Source organism: Trichosurus vulpecula, chromosome 9, assembly GCF_011100635.1.
Source record: "Trichosurus vulpecula isolate mTriVul1 chromosome 9, mTriVul1.pri, whole genome shotgun sequence".
In the NCBI taxonomy this organism is placed as follows: Eukaryota; Metazoa; Chordata; class Mammalia; order Diprotodontia; family Phalangeridae; genus Trichosurus; species Trichosurus vulpecula.
Window position 1 is genome coordinate 2,993,269 of NC_050581.1, and position 24,525 is coordinate 3,017,793.

General features: G+C 39.1%; 1 protein-coding gene across 2 annotated transcripts in view; it reads right to left on the reverse strand.

Moving 5' to 3' along the window:
* Positions 1-8,098: 8,098 nt before the first annotated feature.
* The window catches only part of ADCY9 (adenylate cyclase 9), a 183,794-nt gene continuing 167,367 nt past the window's right edge, over positions 8,099-24,525 (reverse strand). For both annotated transcript variants that reach the window (XM_036738071.1, XM_036738069.1), the window contains exon 10: positions 8,099-11,747. In XM_036738071.1, coding sequence (XP_036593966.1) covers positions 10,556-11,747 — 1,192 coding nt within the window. In that variant the 3' untranslated portion in view covers positions 8,099-10,555. The remainder of the gene's footprint in view (positions 11,748-24,525) is intronic.

The window sequence follows — 24,525 nt, forward strand, 5'->3', positions numbered from 1 at the left end:
ATATGACATCAGCTTCAGTACACAACATATAGCCAACCGCAAATCAAATGCTTGAAAAAGAGCAGCACATTCCCCCTTAGGACTCTGAGCACACAACTTCAGAGAAACAGAAAACAGTATAAATCTCAAGACATTCCGATCTGTCATGCCAGATCGCAGTGAAAAGAGGCTTTGGTGATGTGTCTCATCTTGTACATGTCATGGCTCTGCATATCATATGGAACACACAATGAGAATCACAAAATCACTTTTGGTATGGGTATAACTGTATCTGAATTGATTAAACTGCCATTCAGCCTCATACTCCAGAAGCACATAACCATAAAGAAACCACGGTTTGAACAGTAACGAATTTTTAATACATTTAGGGAATGTTAAATCCTTAAGTGACATTGGGCTTATCTTAAGAGAGATGTGTAAAGTAGTTAAGGCTCTGGTTTTTCACTTATTACTTATTGATGTATTTTTTATTACTGCTTAAACTGAATACCATAACTTTAAGAGGATATTACAAGAGGCCCTGCTCTTCATACATAGTAAGATGGCTTTATGTCATTGGAATTGTAGAGCTTTGGGGATCTAGGCTTGTCAAAAAAAAAAAGTAGCTGTGGAACAGCCCCTCATCACCTGAGGCTTAATTAGAACCTCTGGCTGGTTTCTTGTCTAGTGGACAGTTTTAAGAGGTTGGACTTCCTAAACTCACACCTCCTGAGCCCCAGGGCAGCTTCTAGAACCCATAACAACTCTCCAGTGGGAAAATGCATTCTTGGATGGTATTGTTGGGTTCTAAACAAGACCAGAGAATCCATTCTGGTCTACAGCTATTTGAAGCAGGGTAGACATAGGTAGAGAGGCTCGTTTCTGGTCCTGGTTCACTCTCAGGAGTTAGTTTTAGCTAAACACACTTGGGAATTATGCTAGTAAGGACCAGATGGGGTTTATGGAGAACTTCAAGGTTGTAGGTTTTCCAGCTTTGTCTTTGTCTCATCTTCAATCCCCACACAGGGACCGGAAGTTTGCAAATGATATGGGGATTTGGAGTGCAGACTGGGCAAAGTGCAACAAATCATGGTGCTCACTGAGCAGACACAAAGACTGCAGGGGTTGGCAGTCTTCGATTAGTGTTGTATGCTTGCTTTGCTATGCTTCACTTAGAAGCACGATAAGGAAGAGGTCACTTTCAACAAATAGTGCAGGTCTCTGAGTGTACAAGTTGGCACTATTAGGGCCCTTATAATACGAAGGAAGTTTGCATTCATGCTATAGGGAGTATTGCTGTAGATATTGGCAAAGTAGGGCATGTGTGTATGGAAAGATGAAGCTGCTGGGTGAGAACTAAAGAAAACTGTAACGAGTTCTCATAAAGTTCCAACATAATAATCACTAGAATCTGAACAGCTAATTTTCTATAATTTGTTAGGTTCTCTTCCATGGTTTGACACTGCTATGATCTGACAAACAAAACAGGTTTTAAAAAGTATTTTACAAATGAGAAAATAAAAAAAGATTGTAAAGCATTCATTGTTGTCTGTACAGGGGAAAGGAATTAAAGTATCTGAGAAATTATCTGCATTTAACACTCCTGCCTCTTAAGGCACAAACACGTTCGTGGGTTGGAGACCTTTCCTGGCTTTTTCACTGTTGTTAATGCATGGTCACTACTTCATTATATTTGAAAGGTCATGTATATTTAGATAATTCTAGAAAGTTACCATTAGGAAACAGAGCCCAAAAAAATTGCCAAGAGAAAAAGTAACTTTGATAGTCCTTTTGTTATTCAAATCATGTCTTTCAAAAAAAGATGTAAAATCAGAGGCATAACCCTCAAGTGGGAAATTGTATCTGACCTCATTCACTGAACTCATTTTTATTCCCACAACTTTAAATGCATCATGTCTCCATCCACCACCAGAGTTGGATTCTCAGTTATTGCCCCAGAAAGAATGGAGGCCCAGAAATTAGATGGAGAGTTTATTTGGCAAATAGTCGTTTTCATGCTACAAATATAACCCGGTATAGTGGGAAGAGCTTGAGGTGGTGACTTGATGGGCAATCCTGACCAAATCATTTAGCTTCTAAAACTTTTTCTAATTTGTTAATTGAGTGAATATCTGCTCCTTGATGACTTCACAGACTTATCAGAGGAAATAAAAGTATTTTTAGTTCCTTGGGAAAAAGTACTCTACAAATATAAGACTATCCTATGTACAGGCATATTTTTATGAGTTGTCTGTTTATAGGATATAAAAAGTTTTTTTGATGTCAAAGGAACATTCTGTCTCTCTCACAGAGGCATAGAATCTCAGAGCTGAAAAGATCCCACTGACTTTCTAGTCCAACTTATACCTAATAGTGAATCACTCTATAAATTCTCCAGTAAGCGGTCATCCAGCTTTTGCTTAAAGACCTCCAGTAATATGTAATACCTTCCCCTGAGGTAGCTCTTTCCACTTCTGGGTGGCTCTATTTGTTAGGAAGCAAGCCAAAATTTGTCTGTCTGCAGCTTCTATCCATTGTTCCAGCTCTGCTCCTCTAGTGCCGGGCCGAACAAGTCTACTCCTGTTTTCATATGAAAACCCTTCAAATATTTGAAAATAACTATCATGTTTCACTGTATACTCCCCAAGTCTTCTCTAGGTTAAATATCCTTAGGTCACTGTGGGATGTGGTTTTTTAGCTCTCCTCACTAGCCTGGTAGCCCTCTTCTGGACAAATTACAGCTTGTCCATCTGGTAAGCAGAACCAAACATGATACTCCATATACCAGAATGGAGAGTGGAGTTATCACTACTAAGTTCTGGATGTGATACTTAACACAGCCTGATGTCACATTAGATACCTTCCCCCTCCCCCATTATGCTACACTGGGTTTGAAGTTCACTAAAATCCCAATATCATTTACACATAACCTTTTGTTCAGCCACATCTTCCCCATCTTGAACTTGGGCAGTTGAGATCTTGAATTTAAGTACAGAACTTAACACCCCCATTAAATGTCATCTTATTAGATTAGGGCCATTATTCTAGCCTGTTGAGATTTCTTCAGATCCTGAACCAATCACATAACATGTTACCCATTCCTCCCAGCTCTGTATAATCTACAAACTTGATCAACATTCCATTCATGATTTCACAGAAATCATTGTTTAAAAAGTTGAATAAAACAAAGCCCAGGACAGTCCTGGGATACCCTACAAGAGAACATGAAAATTGGTTGACAATCCAGTCATTTAACCAGTTCTGAATCCAACTAATTGCACCATTACCCGGATCACACCTTCCCATCTTGTCAGTAAGAATATCTTGAGGGACTTTGCCAAATGTCTTGCTGAAACCCAAGTCAGCAATGTATGTCACTGTTGGTGTGAATATTTCCTTAGGTATGGGGTGTGTATGTGTGTGAAATTTTGTTTTGTTGATCACAGTACAGTATTTAGGGTAGGACTCTGAGAGGACAAGTGGAAGGGCACAGTAGGGACAGTCAGAACTCTATTAAGCACACAGAGTCTATGCTCTAGTATTGAGTATATCTCGTGAAAGTCAAAAAGGCCTAGTACTGGAAGAGCCAAATTTGAGAGGTTTGGCGGCAAGCTAGGGAAGGATATGTGTATGAAGTGGTGACAAATGCGTTGTGATGAAGAAAGCATGGCACTGGTTGGCACAGTTTAGTTCTGCCCTCTGAGATTTGAGACAATATTCTACTACCTTACTTACTTCTCCCTGAATACTGCTCTCTGTTTAACTTTTCCCACACTACTTTCTTTTTGGAGTTGTGTAAACATGTCATATCTATCCCTTTAGAACATACTTCTTTCTCTCTTAGCCTATATAACAAAGTTTCTCTTTGGCAATCAAGTGATTGGGACATTATGGACATGGGATGAAAAAGAGAATGCTGCTGAATAATTTGTGGGAATCACATTTACTACACATAGTTGTGATTATCTTTGAAGTTTTCTACACAATTGATTATAGATCCCGAGAGGAACATTTTAAAAAGTAAATCATAGATTCCCAAAACAAACTAATGACATAACACATCAAGAGTCTGTGAACTCAAACTGCTGATGGGAAGATGTTAAAATTGTATTGATGGTACTCAAACACTGCTGGAAAGCCGGGTGTGAAATATGCCCTTTGTAGGTGAAGCAGAGACCTCTGTAATTTAACCACAGGATCGCAGGGAGAGGAGAGGAGCCCTTTGCCGGAAGGAAGATTCTTCCTGAAAGATTCTCATTAGTGAAAAAAAAATCCATCTAGTTCACAGATCATACACCGCCCCTTTTAAGAGAGATTCGCTTTTAAAGAAAGTTATGGCTTGTGGGTAAAACTGTGAAATGTGCTCTTTTATTACCCTGGACATCAGTTTTGGTGGCATGGGTTCTATTAAATATTCTTTATCTATTGCTGTTTTGCCATATGGTAAATCCTGCAAGACTAACCACAGGTCTTTGAAAAGAAAAATGGTCTCAAAGCCACTATTAGATGATATGGTAGACGTTAGGCCACTGTCAAAAAACTTACTAAGTAGATATTTTTCACTTAGTCCATGCAGAGAACTCTGAATTTCCTTCGGCAGACTGCAAGACCCTTTAATAGTAAATACATTTTAAAGTATGGTTTCCAGTCTACCTGTTCCACAATTTGTTAAATCAACTGAGGCCTCCTTACTAAATTTAGTATCCTGAATACAAAGAACAGCCATGTCATTTGACTCCATCTCTCACCTACTGGAAAAACTTTGATTTCCTACTGTGTGTTTAGAATAAGTACTGCCAAAGTTTGCTGGATAGTTCTTAAAGCATTTAGATGATTGAGATAAAAAGTACAAATGTTTAATTTTAATCAGAAGAAGAAAAACATAAATTATTCCTACTGTGGGTCATGAGTCACATTTAATCTCATTTACACTAGCAGAGCAGCAATAATTAGGATTTTCCCAAAATTGTGACTCGGGGTAGACCATATTTACTATTCCTTCAAAGGAATTAAAAGTCAGCAATAAAGTTTTTGAAATAAGTTTGAGGCCAGTAATTATACACAAGGAAATTTTTATAGCTGTAGACCTTTGGGGGGACTTAAACTTAAATATACATAGATACATATATATATATATATATTATATATATGTGTGTGTGTGTGTGTGTGTGTGTGTGTGTGTGTATGTATGCATATACTTATATGTGTACGTGTTTCTTAATTACTATCTTTTTCCTCTAGTCAATTTGCTTTTCCTAGTCCTTTGGCTCTCTCTATTCCAAGTGGGATCAATTCAATTATATAAAGATTATTAAGCGCCTACTACGTATAAGGCACTGTGCTAGGTCCTGGGATATAAGAATAGTTTGGGTTTTTTTTAAGAGGGCAAAAAGCATCAAAATGGAGGGAAAAAAACTTCAGGTGAATGAGGAAGGAATAATGAATGAGCCTACCCCAAATCAGAGGTTGCCTCTCTAGATCTTCTATGAGATTTTCTAACAGTTCTTGGAGTCCCTTTTTCTGGTCAACAGACCCATAAACCAGAATGTGAGCAAGAGCAAAAGGTTATTGCCATCCTTCGCAACAAATCTTTAAAAGGTCTAACTGAAAAGATTCTTAGGGAGACGTAATAGAAGGTATCATTTCTGTCATTACCAATAAATCATAGAAGCTGAGTGTTCAGAGGATGATCAGTTGGATGCCTTCTCTCTCAAACAGATTATCAAGTCTCCAAGGGCCTATGACCCTATTTCTACTAACTGGTTCTCTCAACCAGCACCCAAAAGCTCTCTGCACACATTGGGGTTTCAGTCAGCGTTTGCTGACTCACCAAAGGCCTATGGAAGTATCAAGAGGAATTCACAAGGGGGCGCTATACTATGCCAGGCTATACTTGGGGGTAAGTTTTCGTTGTTTCTCTGTAGTGTGACTGGATGTGAATGAAATCATCCGTAGACTACATGGGCTCAAATCTTGACTTGCTACTTACTAGCTGTGTGACTGTGGGTAACTTATTGAACCTCTCTTGAGTCTCAATTTCCTAAAGTGTAAAACAAATACAATAATATTGGTCTGATCTATGTCATAGGATTGCTGTGAACTCCTTGGAAACTTTACAGCCTTAGCTAAATATGAACCACTGTCGCTGTTTGGGGTGGGAGAGGAGCTAGGAATAAGAGGCAAATGCCACAGCTAGAATTTCCTTGTGTACCATGATTATAAAAGTATCATTATTTTTCAAGATACATTTAGAAATAAAACATCCCCTGGCTAATGTCAGCTAACGTAAATATTCCTGTTAAAAGCAAAATAAAAAATTGTCTGACACACAAACCCTTTTTTATCATCTTTACAAAATACTTTTTTAAGTGCTGAGGGGGATAATTAGCCTGTTATTTCAGCCCCAGGGAGCAGAAAGCACAAGAATATTGTCTTAATACCTACCACAGCACCAGTTACTTCAAGGAAGACATGCCAGGTGCTGAATATTTAGATTGAAGTGTATTTTGAATGCATGTTTCTTCAGTGGATGAATTTGTAGATGATAAAAATGAATTAAAAAATACACATGGAAGAGTAAAAGACAAAACAGAATTTGCTTCTATTCATTGCAACGTGGGTTCAAGGCGTAGGGTAATTTTGGAAACATTTGATGTTTCTTAGACATTCTTACCTCAAAAATATATAAGGAACACAAGGAGGCATTTTTGGGAAAAAGTAAATATCATGGCCAACGCGTATAATGTGTGAAACACACTGGCTTTTGGTTTTCCACATCCTGTTGAGGCATGCAATTCAAGAAATAACTTTGGAAGCCAATCAAGTAGCCCCAAAGTGCTCTGGGTTTAATCTTGGACAATATTTGATTCATTCAGGGATTTTTATAACTGTCTTTCAATTGTAAAGGAAAAGAAATCAAGTTTCTAAATAGAAAGAAATCTATGTATTCTATGAAAAACTATGGAAAAGTCATTAAAGTACTTAGAAGAGGCAGCTTAGCACAGTGGGGAGAACACTTGGACTGGGAATCAGGAGACCCGGCTTCAAGGTCCCATTCTGCCACTTACTAACCATGTGACCTTTGGCAAATCCCTTCATCTGCCTTGTGCCTCAGTTGCCTTCTTTATAAAAGGAGATGGTTGAATTAGGTGACCTCTGCTATCTCTTCTTGCTTTGGTTCTACCCCTTCTCTGACTTGGGGCAAAGAAGACAGTTATGGAATGCAATCACAAGCAACTGTTGGCACGTATTCAGAAGCTATTGCTTCTGACACTAGACCCATAAGGCATAATTATAACCACACCAAAAACCAATCTAATGAAGGAATAGCTACTAGCACTTCAGTTCAAAGTCTGGAATCATGCTCACCTATAGGGACCATCTGCTCAATAGGATTGCCAACAGAATTAGATTCAAGGCTTTTCCTATACAGACTCTGTGGTGACATGAGGTAAGTAAGCTATGGTTTCAGGTTTTGTGTGAGAGAACAGTGACTTAGGGACATGGAAAGGCTGCCCGGACCAGCTGTTCAAGTAGGCTCAGGAGAACTTTTCTGGAAGACAGCATTATCAACTTTTGGGTAGACCTTTCTTTCAGACCACCAGATGCCAGTGAACCCTTCTTCTGTTTGCAGCTCACTAGTTTCATGCAATCATGAATGATAATTTTAAAAAGTTGGTAAAATTATACTAACTGACACTTACATAGTTTTTTAGTTTGGCAAAGTGCTTTTACACACATGGTGTCATTGGGCTCTCATCAGGCCCATTAAACAGGTACTATTGGTATCATTTATCCTCATTTGATGGCTAAGTAAGCTGAAAGACACTCAGAGAACTCATATGACTCCCTCATGGTCACATAGCTAATGTCAGAGGGCGGATGCAGACTTCATCCTCTCCTTACTCTCAGTCTAACACTCTTCCCATTACACCTGGTTTCTTCATGAAAAAGGAAACACGTTTGAAAATAGAGCAGCAAACACAAAGATGAATAACTTACTAGAGTATATTATGATGATTCAAGCCGTTACAATGGGTGGAACTGAAACTAACCAACCATTTTAGCTACTAGTTATTGCAGAGATTTTAGACCCTAATGAATGGAGGAGAAGAGGAGATTAAAATGTTCACACTCTTTAATACTGAGAGAAGAAAATACCCTCAAGAGAACATTTCCACAAAGAAGGAAAGCATCACTTAGCATGAGAAGCAGTGGGATGTGAGAGACAGAGTGCTTGCCTGGAGTTGGGTTTGAATCCAACAACCATGGGCAGGCCATTTCATTTCCCTGATCCTTAGTTTCCTCACCTGTAGAACAGGGATAATAAAACTAATATAACCTACCACGCAGGGTGGTTGTGAGGAAAATCTTATATAAATCTGAGTTATTGTTACTGGTCTGGACCTGTGATTCCATCCATGTAGGGATTGTGGAAGCTCCGCCTACCAAAGCAGATCAGCAATTCATCAATAAATTAGAGTCTTTTATTATTATTATTTCTTAAGAAATAAAAATAAATTCTGCATTTTTGGGGAGGAATACATTCTTTACAGGCAAGAGGTATTTGAATAACTACACTTCCTTCAACATTGGAAGACCAACAAATTGGCAGGTAAATATTACTGTTACTGATAACGATGTTATTGCCCTATAAAATCAACATTATGGATATAACGCTATACTAGTAGGTGCCCATCTGTGGGTCCTTTCTGATTAAACCTGAGCTGTGAGTCAGATTTCACTCAGGGGAGAACAACGTCATGAGAACCAAGGATTTGGTAAGGGCAGTTAGAATAGTATTCGAATGGGGTGACATGTTGATGGTAAGTCATATATGGAGCTTTAAATGTAGAAGTGGCTTTCTCAAACTATTTTATGAGCCATATTTTAGTATTGCCTCAGAACTATCAAGAGCTCTTAGAGAAACTCTCATCTGGGCTCAGCTCTTAAGGAACTTTGAACTCAAGGTGGAGTAAAACAATTCAATGTGACTGCAGAAGGAGGTTTTTCCTATTCTCTTAGGCCAATCAACTCAACTTTGGACAGATTGTTTCATCTTATAGTATAGTGGAAGAACTCTTTTGATCTAAAACAGGTAAGAACTAGCTTAAAGGAACATATTTTGCCACCCCCCCGTAAGTCATCTACTCTGAAATAATAAAGAAAAGAAAAAATGATTCAAATTTGTGGAAACAAAGGGAGTACTAATATTGGTGACCAGTTCCTGTGTTGCTTACAGCTCATGATGAAAGCTCTTTCTATATACATCCTTAAACGGAACAGAGAAAGCATTTTGATCTAATACCTGCAGTGAATGAAGAGGGCAAGCAGAAAGCCAGCAGAATGCCAGAGTGCAACAATGTACCACAATACAAAACCTGAGGGCACTGGGCAGGAGGAGCGTTCCATACAGAATGGGAAGCTGGGATCTTCAGAGTCAACATGCATTTGATGACTTGGAATCCACACCCGCTTTGATGTAAATACTGCTCCGTGTCCTCGCAGTGGTTGGTAGCTAGGCGGCTGAAATACTAACGGACATCTGATTATCGTTATATTATATTCTTTGCAAACAAAATCCATTTCCCTCTGGCAAGACCCCTACCCCCAAACCCATCTCCAACCTAATCACATTTCTTGAAAATAAATAAATAAATAAATGCAACCCTAAGACATTTATTTTAAGTTCTTCTCTTAGACACACATACTTCAAAGACACTAACTTTGAACTTGAAAATCCCTTAAGAGTAGGGATTCACTAAAGTGAAAATGGCTTCTCTGATACTGGATGGCCCAGACTGAAGATGCTTTGTTACCTGTTTGCACTGTGAAGGTTGCCCTGAAAACCACTGAGCGTAAGGGAAGTGGCGCATCCAATACACACAATGGCATATGCGTGTTTTCAAAGCATTTGCAAAAGAGGATGGAATCACCACGGCTACACTGCAGGCTTTACCTAAAGGACAAGCCACTGTGGAGTCAATGCCTTTGCCAGCTCACTGTACGTTATTTCCTTTCCTCTAACGTCCCTTCTCAGTACATTATTGGCACTTGTATATCAATTTCATAAATGCAAGTGTGTTTACATAGAAAGGTCAGATGATGACTGTAAAACACTATTACTATTATATATACACAAGGAAATAAACAAATCTCAAAGAGTTGTATTAGCCAAAAAAAGTGTCTTGTGAGAAACAACAATAAAAATGATATCTTAACCACAGCTTTTGTTTTAAAATGCAATTGATACCCAAAGCCATGATTTCACCAATGGCCTCTGTACCTAGACTTCAAGGCCATGGAATATACCTGAAGGCACTTATTATCCTCCACACTGCTGAAAGATAATTACAGAAAGAGGTGGGAAGCTTTTCAAGGGGGGGAAGTGCGGGCAGAGAGATGGATGGAAATGAACCCTGAACATCCATGATCCACACAGAAGTCAGGGTTTGAATGACAACATAACACCTAGGCACTGGAAATGTGTCTCTTGAAAAGAAAAACAGCCAAATTGTAAATATTATTGTGTTTCTATGGATAGAGCACCTCATGCAGCTAGCTCTTTGTGGCTGCATCATACACTCTTTGAAATATTTAGTTTGGTCAGCTCATTGGCTTCTTCAGCTTCCACTTCCTCACAGTCACTCTTTTCTATGGCTTTGCCAAATCTACACCTTTCTTCTGCTTTTACTGGATCTTTCCGAGCCTTCTTGGAAGAAGGGTAAACATCCTTAGCCTGTGTATTACCATCAGAACCGTAAGATGTCTTGTCAGAATTGTGAACAGAAGGCACCAAGTTGGCAATCTCATCTGTTGGAGACCGTCCAATGCTGCCATCTACTTGAACTCGGATGTCTGGTGAGATAGATAACTGGTGATGTGGCACAATCCCGCTGTCCATGCATTTTGGATAAAGGTAGGTTTTCATTTGACCTTTTCCCTTCACATTTACTGTCCCCCTGTAGTCAAATTCATATCCCATCTTGTTCAAGATATGGTAGCTCTCTTCGCTCACCTGTATGCGGCACTCAACTCCAGTAGTATCCATCCTGCTGGCAATGTTTACCGTATCTCCCCAGATGTCGTAGAGTAACTTCGTGGTGCCGATAACCCCTGCAGTGAGGGGTCCATGGTTAAAGCCGATTCTAAGTTTAAAGTTAAACCAGAGCATGTTGTTGTTGAAGTCATCCACAACTTGCATCATTTCTTTGGCAAATTCAAAAAGGGTTCGTAAATGTTCATGTGGATGGTTGCTGTCTTGACACTGGGAGGTATTCAGCCCTGAGGCTGCCATGTATGTGGCCCCAATGGTTTTTATCTTCTCGATGTTGTTATAATCTGGTTTGCTCAGCAATTCATCAAAATCCCCAATCAGTTCATTTAGGACTCGGTAGCATTCCTTGCCTCCTTCATAGTTCTCTTCATAAAATTCACTGAAGTTGACAATGCTGGCAAAGATTACCCCTCCACTATCATGGTTTTTAGAGTAGCTCTGGGAAACCTTCAGTTGCTCTGCCACATGATAAGGAATAATGTTTCTTAGCAGCCAGTCAGCTTGATCTCTCATACTCTGGATTTTGGTACGGTGAAGATCAGCCTCCACACTTCCATGATAGTGAAGTCTGTAACTGACTTCAAACTCTCGATTTAGGAACCAGACCAGTAAAAGCAGGAGAAAGCAAACGAGTGTCACCTCCTGGCCAATTAGGTCTGCTGGTTTTTTGCTAAAATTTGGCATTGAAGTGTTGCAGGGATTCTTCCTGGAACTAGAAAGCAAGGAGAAGAAAGAGAAATATACAATTAGAAATATGTTTAATATTAAAGCTGCTAATCAAAATTTCAAAGTATAGAAACACAACGTTAACAGGCACATAGAGAGGACCAGCACTTCAAATAGCTACTGAATTCCAGGTTTTTATTTTTTACCAGATCCTTTCTATCTCTTGTATAGAGACGTACTAGTGAGGAGATTCCCTCTACCAATGCAGATTGGCAATTGTTCTATGATTTCTGGTGTTAACTGCCCACAGCACAGCCTTCAGCTGAAGATTCAATTCAGGTTTATTCTGCTAGCTAAAAGATCTAAGAACAATTTAAGGTTAAATATTTATAACTGATTACTTCAATTTGACAATTAACATATGAAGTGCTGCCTCTGTGCTAGTTCTGGGGATGAAAAGGGAAAAACACAAAAGTCCCCTTCCGTGGTGGAGCTTATATTCTCCTTGTGGGATATAACACGTGCACAGATAAATAAATACTTTTCCCATTTACACTGTCTGTACAGTTATTTGCATGTTATCTTTGCCATTAGAATGTGAGCTCACTGAGAGCAGGTTTTTCCCTTTCTTTGAATTTCCAAGGTTTAATACAATGCCTGGTACACAGTAACCACTTAATAAATGTTTATTGATTGACTCATATGAGCTGCAGAGACTACTGACAATGAGAAGGATGAGTATAGGCTTAGGATCATATGACCACAGATTTGGAGCTGGAAGGGACCTCAAAGGCCATCTACTCCAAGCCCTCATTTTATATGTGAGAAAGCAGAGGTTCAGAAAAGCTAAATGGGTTTCCCAAAGTCATACAAGTAGTAAGTAGCAGAGCTAAGATTCAAAAACACATCTTCTGAATGACCTATGGGCAACAGTCCTTGAGTTGAGTGTTGAAGGCAGATCATCATCATCACCACCACCACCACCACCACCACCACTACTTGCTTTTTTATAGCACTTTAAGGTTTGCAAAGCAACTTACATGTTATCTTGTCTAATAGAGATTTGGGAAACAGACAAACAAGTAGTTTATTCAAGACACGGGACAATTTGTGTAGATGGAAGTAGGAGATTGAATGCCAAATAAGGGAAACAGCTAGTTTTAGAGTTTGGTTAGAGTATTTAGTAAATGAAAGGGAATGTGAAATGCAAAGTAGTTCTGAAAAGACAGGCTGGATCTAAATTGAGAAAAATCTTACAAAAAAGAGGTTGAGAGGTTTGTATTTTAACCTAGAAGCAGTAGGGAGCAGTAGGGAAGTTTTTTTGAGTGAGGACCGACATGGCCAGACTTGTGCTTTAGGACGATTATTTTGGCAACTACGTTGAAAATGTTACGGGGAGGCGAAAACCGGGGCAAGGACATCCATTACAAGCTTCCTACAACTGTCAAGCCAAAGTCCAACTCTGATTCTCACCGTGGTATGGAGGCAACCTTGAGTATATATTCTAGCAGGTCTTGCCTGTGCAAAATTCATGCAAAATATTTTTTATCCTAAGCTAATTCTAAGTGAAATTATCAGAAACAGTTTTCATTTTGTACTTTTACAGACTCTTTTTCAAAGTATGCTGACACAGCTGCTTGACTGACTATCCTGGTTATTAGAATTTATATCTATAGTTGGTAAAATTGTAAACTTTTGTGAAATATAAATTTTATATTAATTTCCATATATGTGAATATATAAGAAAAAGCACAAGAAAATAAGAAAAACAAGCATGTAAAACAAAACAAAAAATTTCTATGGTTGTAAAATTAAGTGATGAGGTCAACTGATACAATGGGCTAAGGAGTGTTCCAGAGGCAGGTCTTTACATTTATAAATACTTCACAAATTAATTTCAGTTAACTACAAAATTTGGTTACCCATTCCCCAATTATGTCTCTTGACAAAGAAATTAATGTAGCATTTTCCAAATGGGGGTTCAGTGAATATGAAGAGATGTGAAATTTTGAAGGTATGCAGGGGCTGGGGATGGGAGACATGTAGGACTGCTTGGGAACTAAAACAAATCCACATTGGTGGTCAGATGGAATATATGAGAAGCACTAAGCTTTCCTCATCTTGCTTCAGGAATGATCAATGTCTACATGTTGCTGTTCTGTCTTTCTTACAGTGCAACTCATTTGATTAACTATTGTTAATTATCGCTAGCAGATAATTAATAAAAGGGGTCAGTGGCACTCCTGAATGCCAAAGATGGATCCTGTTGGCTTCTTGAACCTCCTATGCCCTTGGAAGAGTAGGTGTTCCAGATAGGTGGCAATCAACTCTGATTCATTAACAATTAATGAGAAGAATGAATATTATGAGAGGTGGGCCTATTCTAATGAATGGCTGGAGGAATTTAACTTTGATTATGTCCCTTTTACTCCCAGACCCTGGGCCTTCTAGGCAAAGGATCTACCCTCCCAGTCAAGCCTGAGTAGAACACAGTGGGCTTTGGAGGAGAAAGTTAATCCAATCTCATTATCAGTGATGTCCTTCAGATGCTGACTTGACACAGTGGAAAATGAGAAAATAGAAAGGGAAAAAACCTTGGATTTCCCCAATAACTGGTTATCCAATAATCAGTTCTCTCAGGGACTTGCTCAGCTAGGAAGTGTTTGAGGCCACATTTGAACTCAGGTCTTCCTGACTCCACACACACAATTATGATCCCCATCACTTCTTGTGCCTGACACACGTGTCAAACTATCTTTATACTGTATCTCCTTTCCCCTCTTTTGCTCTTAAATTTCCACAATCTTCACATAGTGGGTTCAGTATCCAAAGGATTTGCCCCATGCAAGACAGATTCGTTTTTCCTTCCAAAGTACTGAAACTATTCTTAAGGTGTGCTTGGCTAAGGGAACTATAGGCCTGGGCTAGTGCTGGAGCTTTCTTGTGTCCTTCATCACCTGGCTCCTGCCTCAGGCTTTTGGCTCACACACCAGCAGCAATACCAACACCAACACCAACACAGACAAGTTGCACTCACCTGTATTAATGCTGGATCCTAACTGAATAGTATTTCTTTGCTCTGAATATCCTTCCCTTGCTATGGCTAGGCAAATCTCTTTTGGTTAGTTTTCAGATGGATGATTAATTTCATTCCAGGTTTAGGAATAAGGGACAAGACTGGCCTGAGTTTATTATACACCATTTATTTTAGAAGTATTAAAATTTTCTGGATTTCATCCTTCTACCTAGCATCTATAAGTTCTATCATTTCTGGTCCCAAATTGTTCCATAACCAAAATGGCTTGGAAAATTCTGACATAATATATAAATTAAGAAAAATTAGAGGCACATGAAGTTGACAAATACCTTTCTTATAGACACATGTGGATTGGGGACTAGAGAGACTACTTACCTACTTTGCCAATGTCTTTTCATTAACTGACATTGAATGCTGAATTTTAAAGACAACTCAGAGAATAGCCAGAAAAATATATTTGCCTTAAATTATAAAAAAAGCGCGTTATGTTTAGCAACTCAATACTTCATGGCCTTTACAGGATTTGAGAGAGAAAATCTAGACAAGAAAAAAAGTCAGTTCTTAGTCCTAAGTCCTGATATTTAGGTAATGCAGTATCTAAATGAGCTCTCTCACAATTTCTCCAAAGCAAAAATATTAACAAAACACTTCAGTCCAGCATACTATACAGAAATAGCTCTGTAGGACCTTCCTAAGCAAAGGGAATAAAAACAAAGTTCTTAAAACATTACCAGGGATTTCCAGAAAGATGGCGGAATGAGAGGTTGTGGCAAAGCTCAGTTCACTTTCACTACTGGTGTTCCAACATCAAGAAATATACCAAATAAAATAAAATAAAATAAACAACAAAAAGAGGGAAATGGAGACAATTTATCACAAAGGAAACCAGAAAAATCAGCAGAGAGACTAAAAGAATGAGTCAACAACGAGGTCTCAATATAATGAATATGTGAAACGAATAAAAGAAAGAAAAGCAAAACCACCAGAAGAGAGAAAATACAGCCACCATAACAATGAGACCTCCCAAATGATTAGGAGATAACATCAAGAAACTCCGGAGTGCTTTAGAATCTCAATAAAGGAGTTAAAGGAAGAAGAAAGGAAAGGAAGTATGGAAACTAGAGGTCTCGAGAATTCAAAAAGTCAAATGAGAGAATAAACAGTATAATGGGAATTCTTACAAATGCAATGGCCATTGAGAAAGAGATCAGCAAATCTGATACTCAAAAATACATATGGAGAGGACATCAGAACAAAAATTTTAAAAAGCAAAATTTGAAGAACATTTGAAGCCTCTAGAAGCCAAAGCAAATGAACTTGAAGATGGAATATGGTAAAACCAAGCCAAACCAAACCCTGAGAATTATTGGTCTCACAAAACAACACGAGAAAACCAAAAGCCTGAATACCATACTTTGGGAAATCATGAACTGTCTATAAGGGATTAAAACTAGAGGACAAAATCTAGATCTGTAGAATCCAGAGGGCACCAAAAGAGTTCACTTCACCCAGAAACAACAAGAAAAACAATAACAGCATTTACATAATGTTCACAGTTTGCAAAGTGCTTTACATATGTTAATTCATTTAATTTTCACAACAACCTCAAGAGGTAGGTGCCATCATTCACATTTTATCGATGAGAAAAATAAGGCCAAGAGAGGCTAAGGGACTCGTGACTTTGGTCACAAAGCTAGGCAGTGTCTGAGGCCAGATTTGAAGCTGGGCTTTCTTGACTTGAAATCTAGTACACTGTCCACTGAGCCACCTCACTACCATCTGTGTAGGTGCTAATCATAGGACTTCCACTTTACACACAAAAAAATCTTGCAAGCAGCCAGGAGGAGGTCCTTTACAGGGAAAAGAGTAAGACTGCGTAAAACCACCAACTATGAGAAATGAAAAAAAGCTGAAATGATTTCCTAAAAAACAAAGGAAATTAATTTTCAGTCCCTAAAATAATACATTGTACAAAGCTAAGTAGGAAAAAAAATCAATGATAAAAGATAGATTTTTCACTAGGGAGAAGAAATTTGAATCATTCTGACTGAAGAAAACAGAAGTCAGTGGAGCATTTGACATACAAATTCTAAATTCAACAAAAAAAACTTAAGAAAGGTATTAGGTCTATAGAACATGAAAATACCCATCAGATATATCAATGTTTAAATACTATGAAGAGAGAAATCTGTTGTCTATCAGAAGTCTCACCTTTTCTGAGGATTACTGTGACAAAAAAGAGGACCATTATGATGAAACCCATTAAGGGAGATTTTTAGAAGTGCCTGTAGTGGAGGGATAGAGGAAGGAGGGAGAATAACTGAATGAATGTTTCTTGAAATGGGGCATCACAAGTGAAATTGTTCATACAAAAAAAATTAAAGGAAGGGAAGGAGATGATTCCTGAACCATATTTATCTGGGATTAACAAAGAAGACAAAGTTATTTGCCTTTTAGAAACTGTACCTTCTCTGAGGGTCATTGCTAATTTTCAGGTTTCCATCAGCAGCTCTACTTGGTTTCACCTCCAGGGAGCATCATGCCTTGTCCAGGATAAACTCTTCACCTGAAATCTCACCACCATGCTTAATGACTCAGTTTTTGATACTCAGCTTCCTCAGTTGCCTCTCCCCTTTGATTAGACAGTTAGAAGGTAGAACAAGACACTATTCCCCAAGCCTTCCTTTACAGAGGGCTCTGAACTTTCAGAATTTTCCATTAGTAGCTCTGTTTGGTTTGGATTCCATGAAACAACATGTGTCCTCACTGGCTACCCTTTGGCAGCTTCTCCCCTCATTTCCATCTTCCTTTGGTGTGTTATCTTTATTTGTTATATTGTGAGCTCCTTGGTGGTAGGGACTATCTTTCTTTTTCTTATTTGTATCCCAGCATTTAGCACAGTGCCTGGCACATAGTAGTGCTTAATAAATGTTTGCTGAATTGAACTGGAAAAAAAGAGAATGTTTGTGGGGTGAAGCCTATGAAGGAGAAATAGGAAATATCCTGGAGTAGAAAAGGAGTTGGGAATTTGGAGAAATTAATAAGATCACAGGTTTGAAAGAAATGGTCAAGCCCTCTCCTTTTTTTTATTGGGGGGTGGGGAATAAGGTCTCTATGGATGGAGTGGCTTGCTTCAGGGCTTGTAGGTGATGGCTGGAAGAACCTGGATAAGCCTCAATCTTCAGATTCTAGATGGGGCATTGTAACAATAATGTTGCTAGCAGCTGCTGTGGAGGTGAAAGACCGACAACAAGAACACACAGGAGGGCTGCTAGCACAGGTCTTTGATCTGCTTTTCTAAGGAAAGCAACTTTAAGGGGTTTCCAATCTCATTTTAATTAAACATACATATATCATTCACTTAGTTCAGGGGAAAAAGTTAGCACCTGAACTTCAGAGCAAATACAAACAGGAAATATAAATAGATCAACAGACAGGCTTTTGTCTGATCAAGACATCACATACATCGTTATCAGAAAGAGAAGCACCAATATCTGGGTTTTCAAAGCTGAGGGGCTCCACGACAATTACCCAGAGTCTCCACACCAACGCTCTTCTAATGACTGTGCTCCCAAAAGCAAAACACCAACCTCAGAGCTCATATACCCTGTTCAGGGCCCTGAGGACTCAGAGCCTACTTAGCAAAAAGGGGTGTAGGAAAGATTTTTAATCACTAGCACCACATCATATACATTGTTTCCAATCAATGACTCTTGATTTAAACAAGAGCATTCCAGGTATGAGAAGCTGTAAGAGAGGAGTGAGACTGTCCATTTTGTTTAAAAAAGATGGAAGGTTATTCTGTTTCCCCCTTCATCTGTGACTTTGCAAGTGCCTACTGCAGGCAATGGGAGTCTGAAGCTGGGGAACAATTCTTCCTTCTCTAGCTGAGAAGTGCTGAATTGTGGTTATGAGACTGAAGAGCAGCCAGAGGGAGCTTTCCTCAATCCCCTCCCCACCCCCGGTGAAAGAAAGCTTTCCATTAACTGGAAGTAATTTCTTTCAGGTCCTTCTTCATTATGAGAGAAGGAAGCACGCAATGGAAGAAGGTGATTCTATTCCCTGTTGCAGGAAGCTGTTTCCCTACAAATTAATTGTCCCTCAATTGTTTATCATTATTGTTATTACTTATGATTTGGTTCCTCTCTGAGTAAAAGAAATATTAGGTAGCTATTAAATCCTTATCTGTTGTGATTAAGAGCAGTAGTGGGTAAAGATCTGAGAAGAGGTTTTTGATTCCTATAGAGAGAAGAGAGATGGAACCTCCCCCCCTTTTTTTTAAAGCACAACTTAGGTACCAGGGGAAAGGGAAGATCCCATTTGGAAGTCCCAAAAGCAAGGGAGGTATACTTCTATCATACCCCTAGGCAAGCACAACTTTCCATAAAGAGAAGAGAGATTGATATACATATTCTCTCTCTCTTTCTTTCTCTCTCTCTCTCTCTCTCTCTCTCTCTCTCTCTCTCTCTCTCCCTCCCTCCCTCCCTCCCTTCCTCCCTCCTTCCCTCCTCTCTCCTTCTCCCAAATTTCCCAAGACCTAAGTGAGATAACTCCTTGAGGCAAAAGTAAGCTAAACCTAGGCCTAGGTAGGGCAAGTTTCCTAAAGGGGTAGTGGTGCTATACATAGGGTACACATCTGTAAACATGCTACAAGGGAAACAAAACTCTATAAGCAGGAACCAACAACACATATACATTCCTTATATGTAGGAACTTTGGTTTGGGGAAGTAATTTTTGAAAGGCTCTTTTTCTTTTCTTTTCCCCCTTGCTTTCTCTAATATTATTGGAATTTATATTTTATTGTTTTATTATTATTTTGAAAGGTTATTAAGCCTCTCTTGTGACACTAGGATTTTAGTGAAAAGTTTCAATTGAGCTGATTCCTAGTTCAGATTTTGTTGATAGTGGTTAAGAAGAATTTTGTGTTATTCACTTTTCTTCTATTTTTTATGTCTCAGTTGTTTAATTTGCAATATCTTTGTGCTGGGGGTGGGGGTGGAATGGAACTGTGTAGGGACACGATGACTAGACAGCACGGAAGTGGCACAGAGGCTTGGGCCTGAGCAAGATAAGGCAAAAGCTCACAGCGGAAATAACTCAGGAAGTGAGTCATTGCCACTGGTAAGTTACCAGATCCATCTGATCATTTGAAAATTCCCGCTGTAGAAAATTCCTGACAGCAGGAAATAGGACCTGGGAATTAATCTCTGAGGATATGGAAATGCTTTAAAAAGTAGAAGCTTTTATAGAAAAAGAAATTAAGAGGCATGCTTAATTCTGAGGAAAAAAACCAGTTCTCCTGTAGGTAAAGGTTAATGCCAGACCCCATATAAGACATATCAGATCCAAATTAGAAATCTTTTTGGGACAGGAACAATGGCCTTTAGTAGAACAACTGAAGAATTAGATTTGCCAAGCATCCGATTCACCACAGCACCAGCAAGCACAAGAGCCAGAAAAGAGAATCATACTGATAGAAAGTCTTAAAGGAAAAGCTCTTAGCCTTGTACGGGACCTAATGTCCATATACCCTAGAATCATGTGGCAAGCATGTCTATAAAACCTAAAGATATAATATGGTTGTGGTAAAAACCCACAGGAAGCTTATACTGTGTATTTATCTATTCCACTGTTCAGTATAAAGACTAAAAACCTTCTCAATTTATAGCCAGAATGGATTTTTGATTATAGTCACTAATAGAGAGAGGTGCAGAAGGACCTGAGAAAATAGATGAGGTCAGACTGAAGCAAATACACAGAGGTCTGATGTATTACCCTGAACCTTCCCACCATTAGTCTTAAGTCATGGCTCCTGCTACAACGGTTAACTGAAGTGGGGCAAATACTAACAGAGACAAAGGACCACAGTGCCTCTGAGAAAAAAGGTTTCTATCCTGACTGACTAAGGAACATCCTTTCCAGTGTGGGCCATGGAAGCAAAGCAAAGGAGTCATACTGCATATAAAGATTCAACAGCAAAAGCCTATAGAAAATGGAGTAGTGAAAAAAAATTTTTTCTCTTTGTAAATCTAAACGAAAAAGGGAACAGAGACCTTGAAGTTTAATATGATATGCAGGGGGGTGGTAGAAATTAAATATGATGCAATTACTTGACAGGTACAATTAAAGAACAAGGTCATTTATACCAAGTACTAGTGACCTGATTCCCAAATAAATTATCAATGCACATGACTCAGACCTTCAAAGCCCAGATAAGGAAGCCACTAAAAAGATAACAGATATGGATAGTCCCAGAGAATCTGTGTCTCAGAAATCTGTGTCTGCTGTAGCCAATGAAGTATGACTTGCAGATAAACTAGCTTTTGCCCAATCTATCTGGTACACACTATCTCAACAAGGATGAGCTTTCAACTCTGGATCTAGGCAAAGAGTTATTTGGATGGTGAAAAGGTAGAAAGACACAATAGAATCTCCAAAGTTCAAAATTAATAAGAAAATTGCCTAGCACTGGGAAAAAGAGATGGCACCAGAAGAGAAGGTCATGGGGGTGGGTGGGGAGCGGAGCCAAGATGGTGGCTGGAAAACAGGGACTTGCTTAAATTCTCCTCCAAATCCCCCCAAACACCTGTAAAAATGGCTCTGAACAAATTCTAGAGATACAGAACCTATGAAATAACAGAGGGAAGCAGGTCTCCAGCCCAAGACTGCCTGGACGGTTGCTGGGAAGGGTCCATCACACCATGCTGGGAGCGGAGCACAGCCCAGCATGGACTGCACCAGGAATGACCAGGCCAGGAATAGATTGGGCAGAGCAGGCCTTAGGGCCATGAAGCACTGAGCTATAGCAGTTACCAGACTTCTCAATCCACAAATGCCAAAGACAACTTAGCAGGTCAGTGGGAAAACTACTGGACTGGGGTGAGAGAAGTACATGGTCCGACCCCAGCGGCTACTTTCAGAGCTCCACCTGCAGTTCCTTCTGGCCCCAGGCCCACCCTGTGGGAGGAATCAAGTGACAGATCAGAGTAGGAGTTCAGGGAGGACTTTGCTGGCACAGAGGCAGGGTTCCCTTGCTTTGCCCAGCTTGGATCAGGGTCGTGGTCCTGGTTGGTGGTTCTTGGTGGAGGAGGAGTGCTGGTGTGGTAGAGCTTGCTATGAAGAAGTAGCTCCGAAAACAGCAGTGCAAGACCCCTGAAGCTTGGGACAAAGCACTCGCCACTCTGAAGCAGTCATACCCTGACAAAAAGTTGAAGGGTCAAGTAGTTGGCTGGGAAGATGAACAAGCAGTGCAAAAGGACTCAGACTATAGAATCTTTTTTTGGTGACAAAGAAGATCAAAACATACAGCCAGAAGAAGTAAAAAAAGTCAAAGAGGCCACATCAAAAGCCTCCAAGAAAAACATGAATTGGTCTCAGGCCATGGAAGAGTTCAAAAAGGATTTGGAAAAGCAAATAAGAGAAGTAGAGGAAAAATTGGGGAGAGAAATGAGAGTGATGCAAGAAAACCATGAAAACAAGTGAACAACTTGCTAAAGGAGACCCCAAAAATACTGAAGAAAATAACACCTTAAAAATAGGCTAACCCAAATGGCAAAAGAGCTCCAAAAAGCCAATGAGGAGAAGAATGCCTTGAAAGGCAGAATTAGCCAAATGGAAAAGGAGCTCCAAAAGACCACTGAAGAAAATACTACCTTAAAAATTAGAATGGAGCAAGTGGAAGCTAGTGACTTGATGAGAAATCAAGAAATTATAAAACAGAACCAAAAGAATGAAAAAATAGAAGACAATGTGAAATATCTCCTTGGAAAAACCACTGACCTGGAGAATAGATCCAGGAGAGATAATTTAAAAATTATTGGATTACCTGAAAGCCATGATCAAAAAAAAAAGAGCCTAGACATCATCTTTCAAGAAATTATATCAAGGAAAACTGCCCTGATATTCTAGAACCAGAGGGTAAAATAGAAATCGAAAGAATCCACCAATCACCTCTTGAAAAAAGATCCCAAAAAGAAAACTCCTAGGAATACTGTTGAAAAATTCTAGACTTACCAGGTCAAGGAGAAAATATTGCAAGCAGCTGGAAAGAACAATTCGAGTATTGTGGAAACACAATCAGAATAACACAAGATCTAGCAGCTTCTACATTAAAGGATTGAAGGGCTTGGAATATGATATTTCTGAGGTCAAAGGAGCTAGGATTAAGACCAAGAATCACCTACCCAGCAAAATTGAGTATAATACTCCAAGGCAAAATAAGGATTTTCAATAAAATAGAGGACTTTCAAGCTTTCTCAGTGAAAAGACCAGAGCTGAATAGAAAATTTGACTTTCAAACACAAGAATCAAGAGAAGCATGAAAAGATAAACAAGATAGAGAAATCATAAGGGACTTACTAAAGTTGAACTGTTTTGTTTACATTCCTACATGGAAAGATGATGTGTATAATTCATGAGACCTCAGTATTAGGGTAGCTGAAGGGAATATACATATATATATATATGTATATATACATATATATAGAATATATATGTATATATACATATATAATATATGTGTATATATACACATATATAGAATATATAATATATATTATATATACATATATTATATATATGTATATATACAGAGGGCACAGGGTGAGTTGAAGGTAAAGGGATGATATCTAAAAAAAATAAAATAAAATTAAGGTATGAGAGAGGAATATATTGAGAGAAGGAAAAAGGAAAAGATAGAATGGGGTAAATTATCTCACATAAAAGTGGCAAGAAAAAGCAGTTCTGTAGGAAGGGAAGAGGGGGCAGGTGAGGGGGGAATGAGTGAATCTTTCTCTCATGGGATTTGACCTGAGGAGGGAATAACATACACACTCAATAGGGTATCTTACCCCACAGGAAAGAAGGAGGAAGGAGATAAAAAGGGGGGAGATAGAAGGGAGGACAGATCAGGGGAGGAGGTAATCAAAAGCAAACACTTTTGAAAAGGGACAGGGTCAAGGGAGAAACCTGAATAAAGCTGGATAGGATAGGAAGCAGCAAAATATAGTTATTCTTTCACAACATGAGTATAGTGGAAGGGTTTTGCATAATGATACACAAGTGGCCTATGTTGAATTGCTTGCCTTCTTAGGGAGGGTGGGTGGGGAGAGAATTTGGAACTCAAAGTTTTAAAAGCAGATGTTCAAAATAAAAAGTTTTCACATGCAACTAGGAAATAAGATATACAGGCAATGGGGCATAGAAATCTATCTTGCCCTACAAGAAATTAAGGGAAAAGGGGATGGGAGGCAGTGGGGTGACAGAAGGGAGGGCTGACTGGGGAATGGGGCAATCAGAATATATGCCATCTTGGAGTGGGGGTTGGGGAGGGTAGAAATGGGGAGAAAATCTGTAATTCAAACTCTTGTGGAAATCAATGCTGAAAACTAATAATATTAAATAAATAAATAATAATTAAAAAAGAAAAAAAAGAAGTCTGGCTTGCTGGGGCTTTTATAGGCTTTTGGGGGTACAGAAATCAGAAGTGAGCACTGAGGTTGTCTGTTTTGTCCACACCACACAGAAGGAGGTACAGGGGCAGGAAGTCCCCTCATCTGTGACCCAGCAAGCTCCTGGTGGAGACAATGAGAATCACAAGCAGAGGAGCAACTCCTCCTGCTCTGTCTGAAAACTGATGTGCTGTGCTGCTGAGACTGAGTAGCAACCAGATGAACCTCTGCTTCTCTCCACCATCTCCAACCCATTTGTTATTTTTTAAAAATTTCTTATTTTTAAAAATTATTCTGAACTTGAGCACCAAATAAAATGAACATTTCCATATACAAA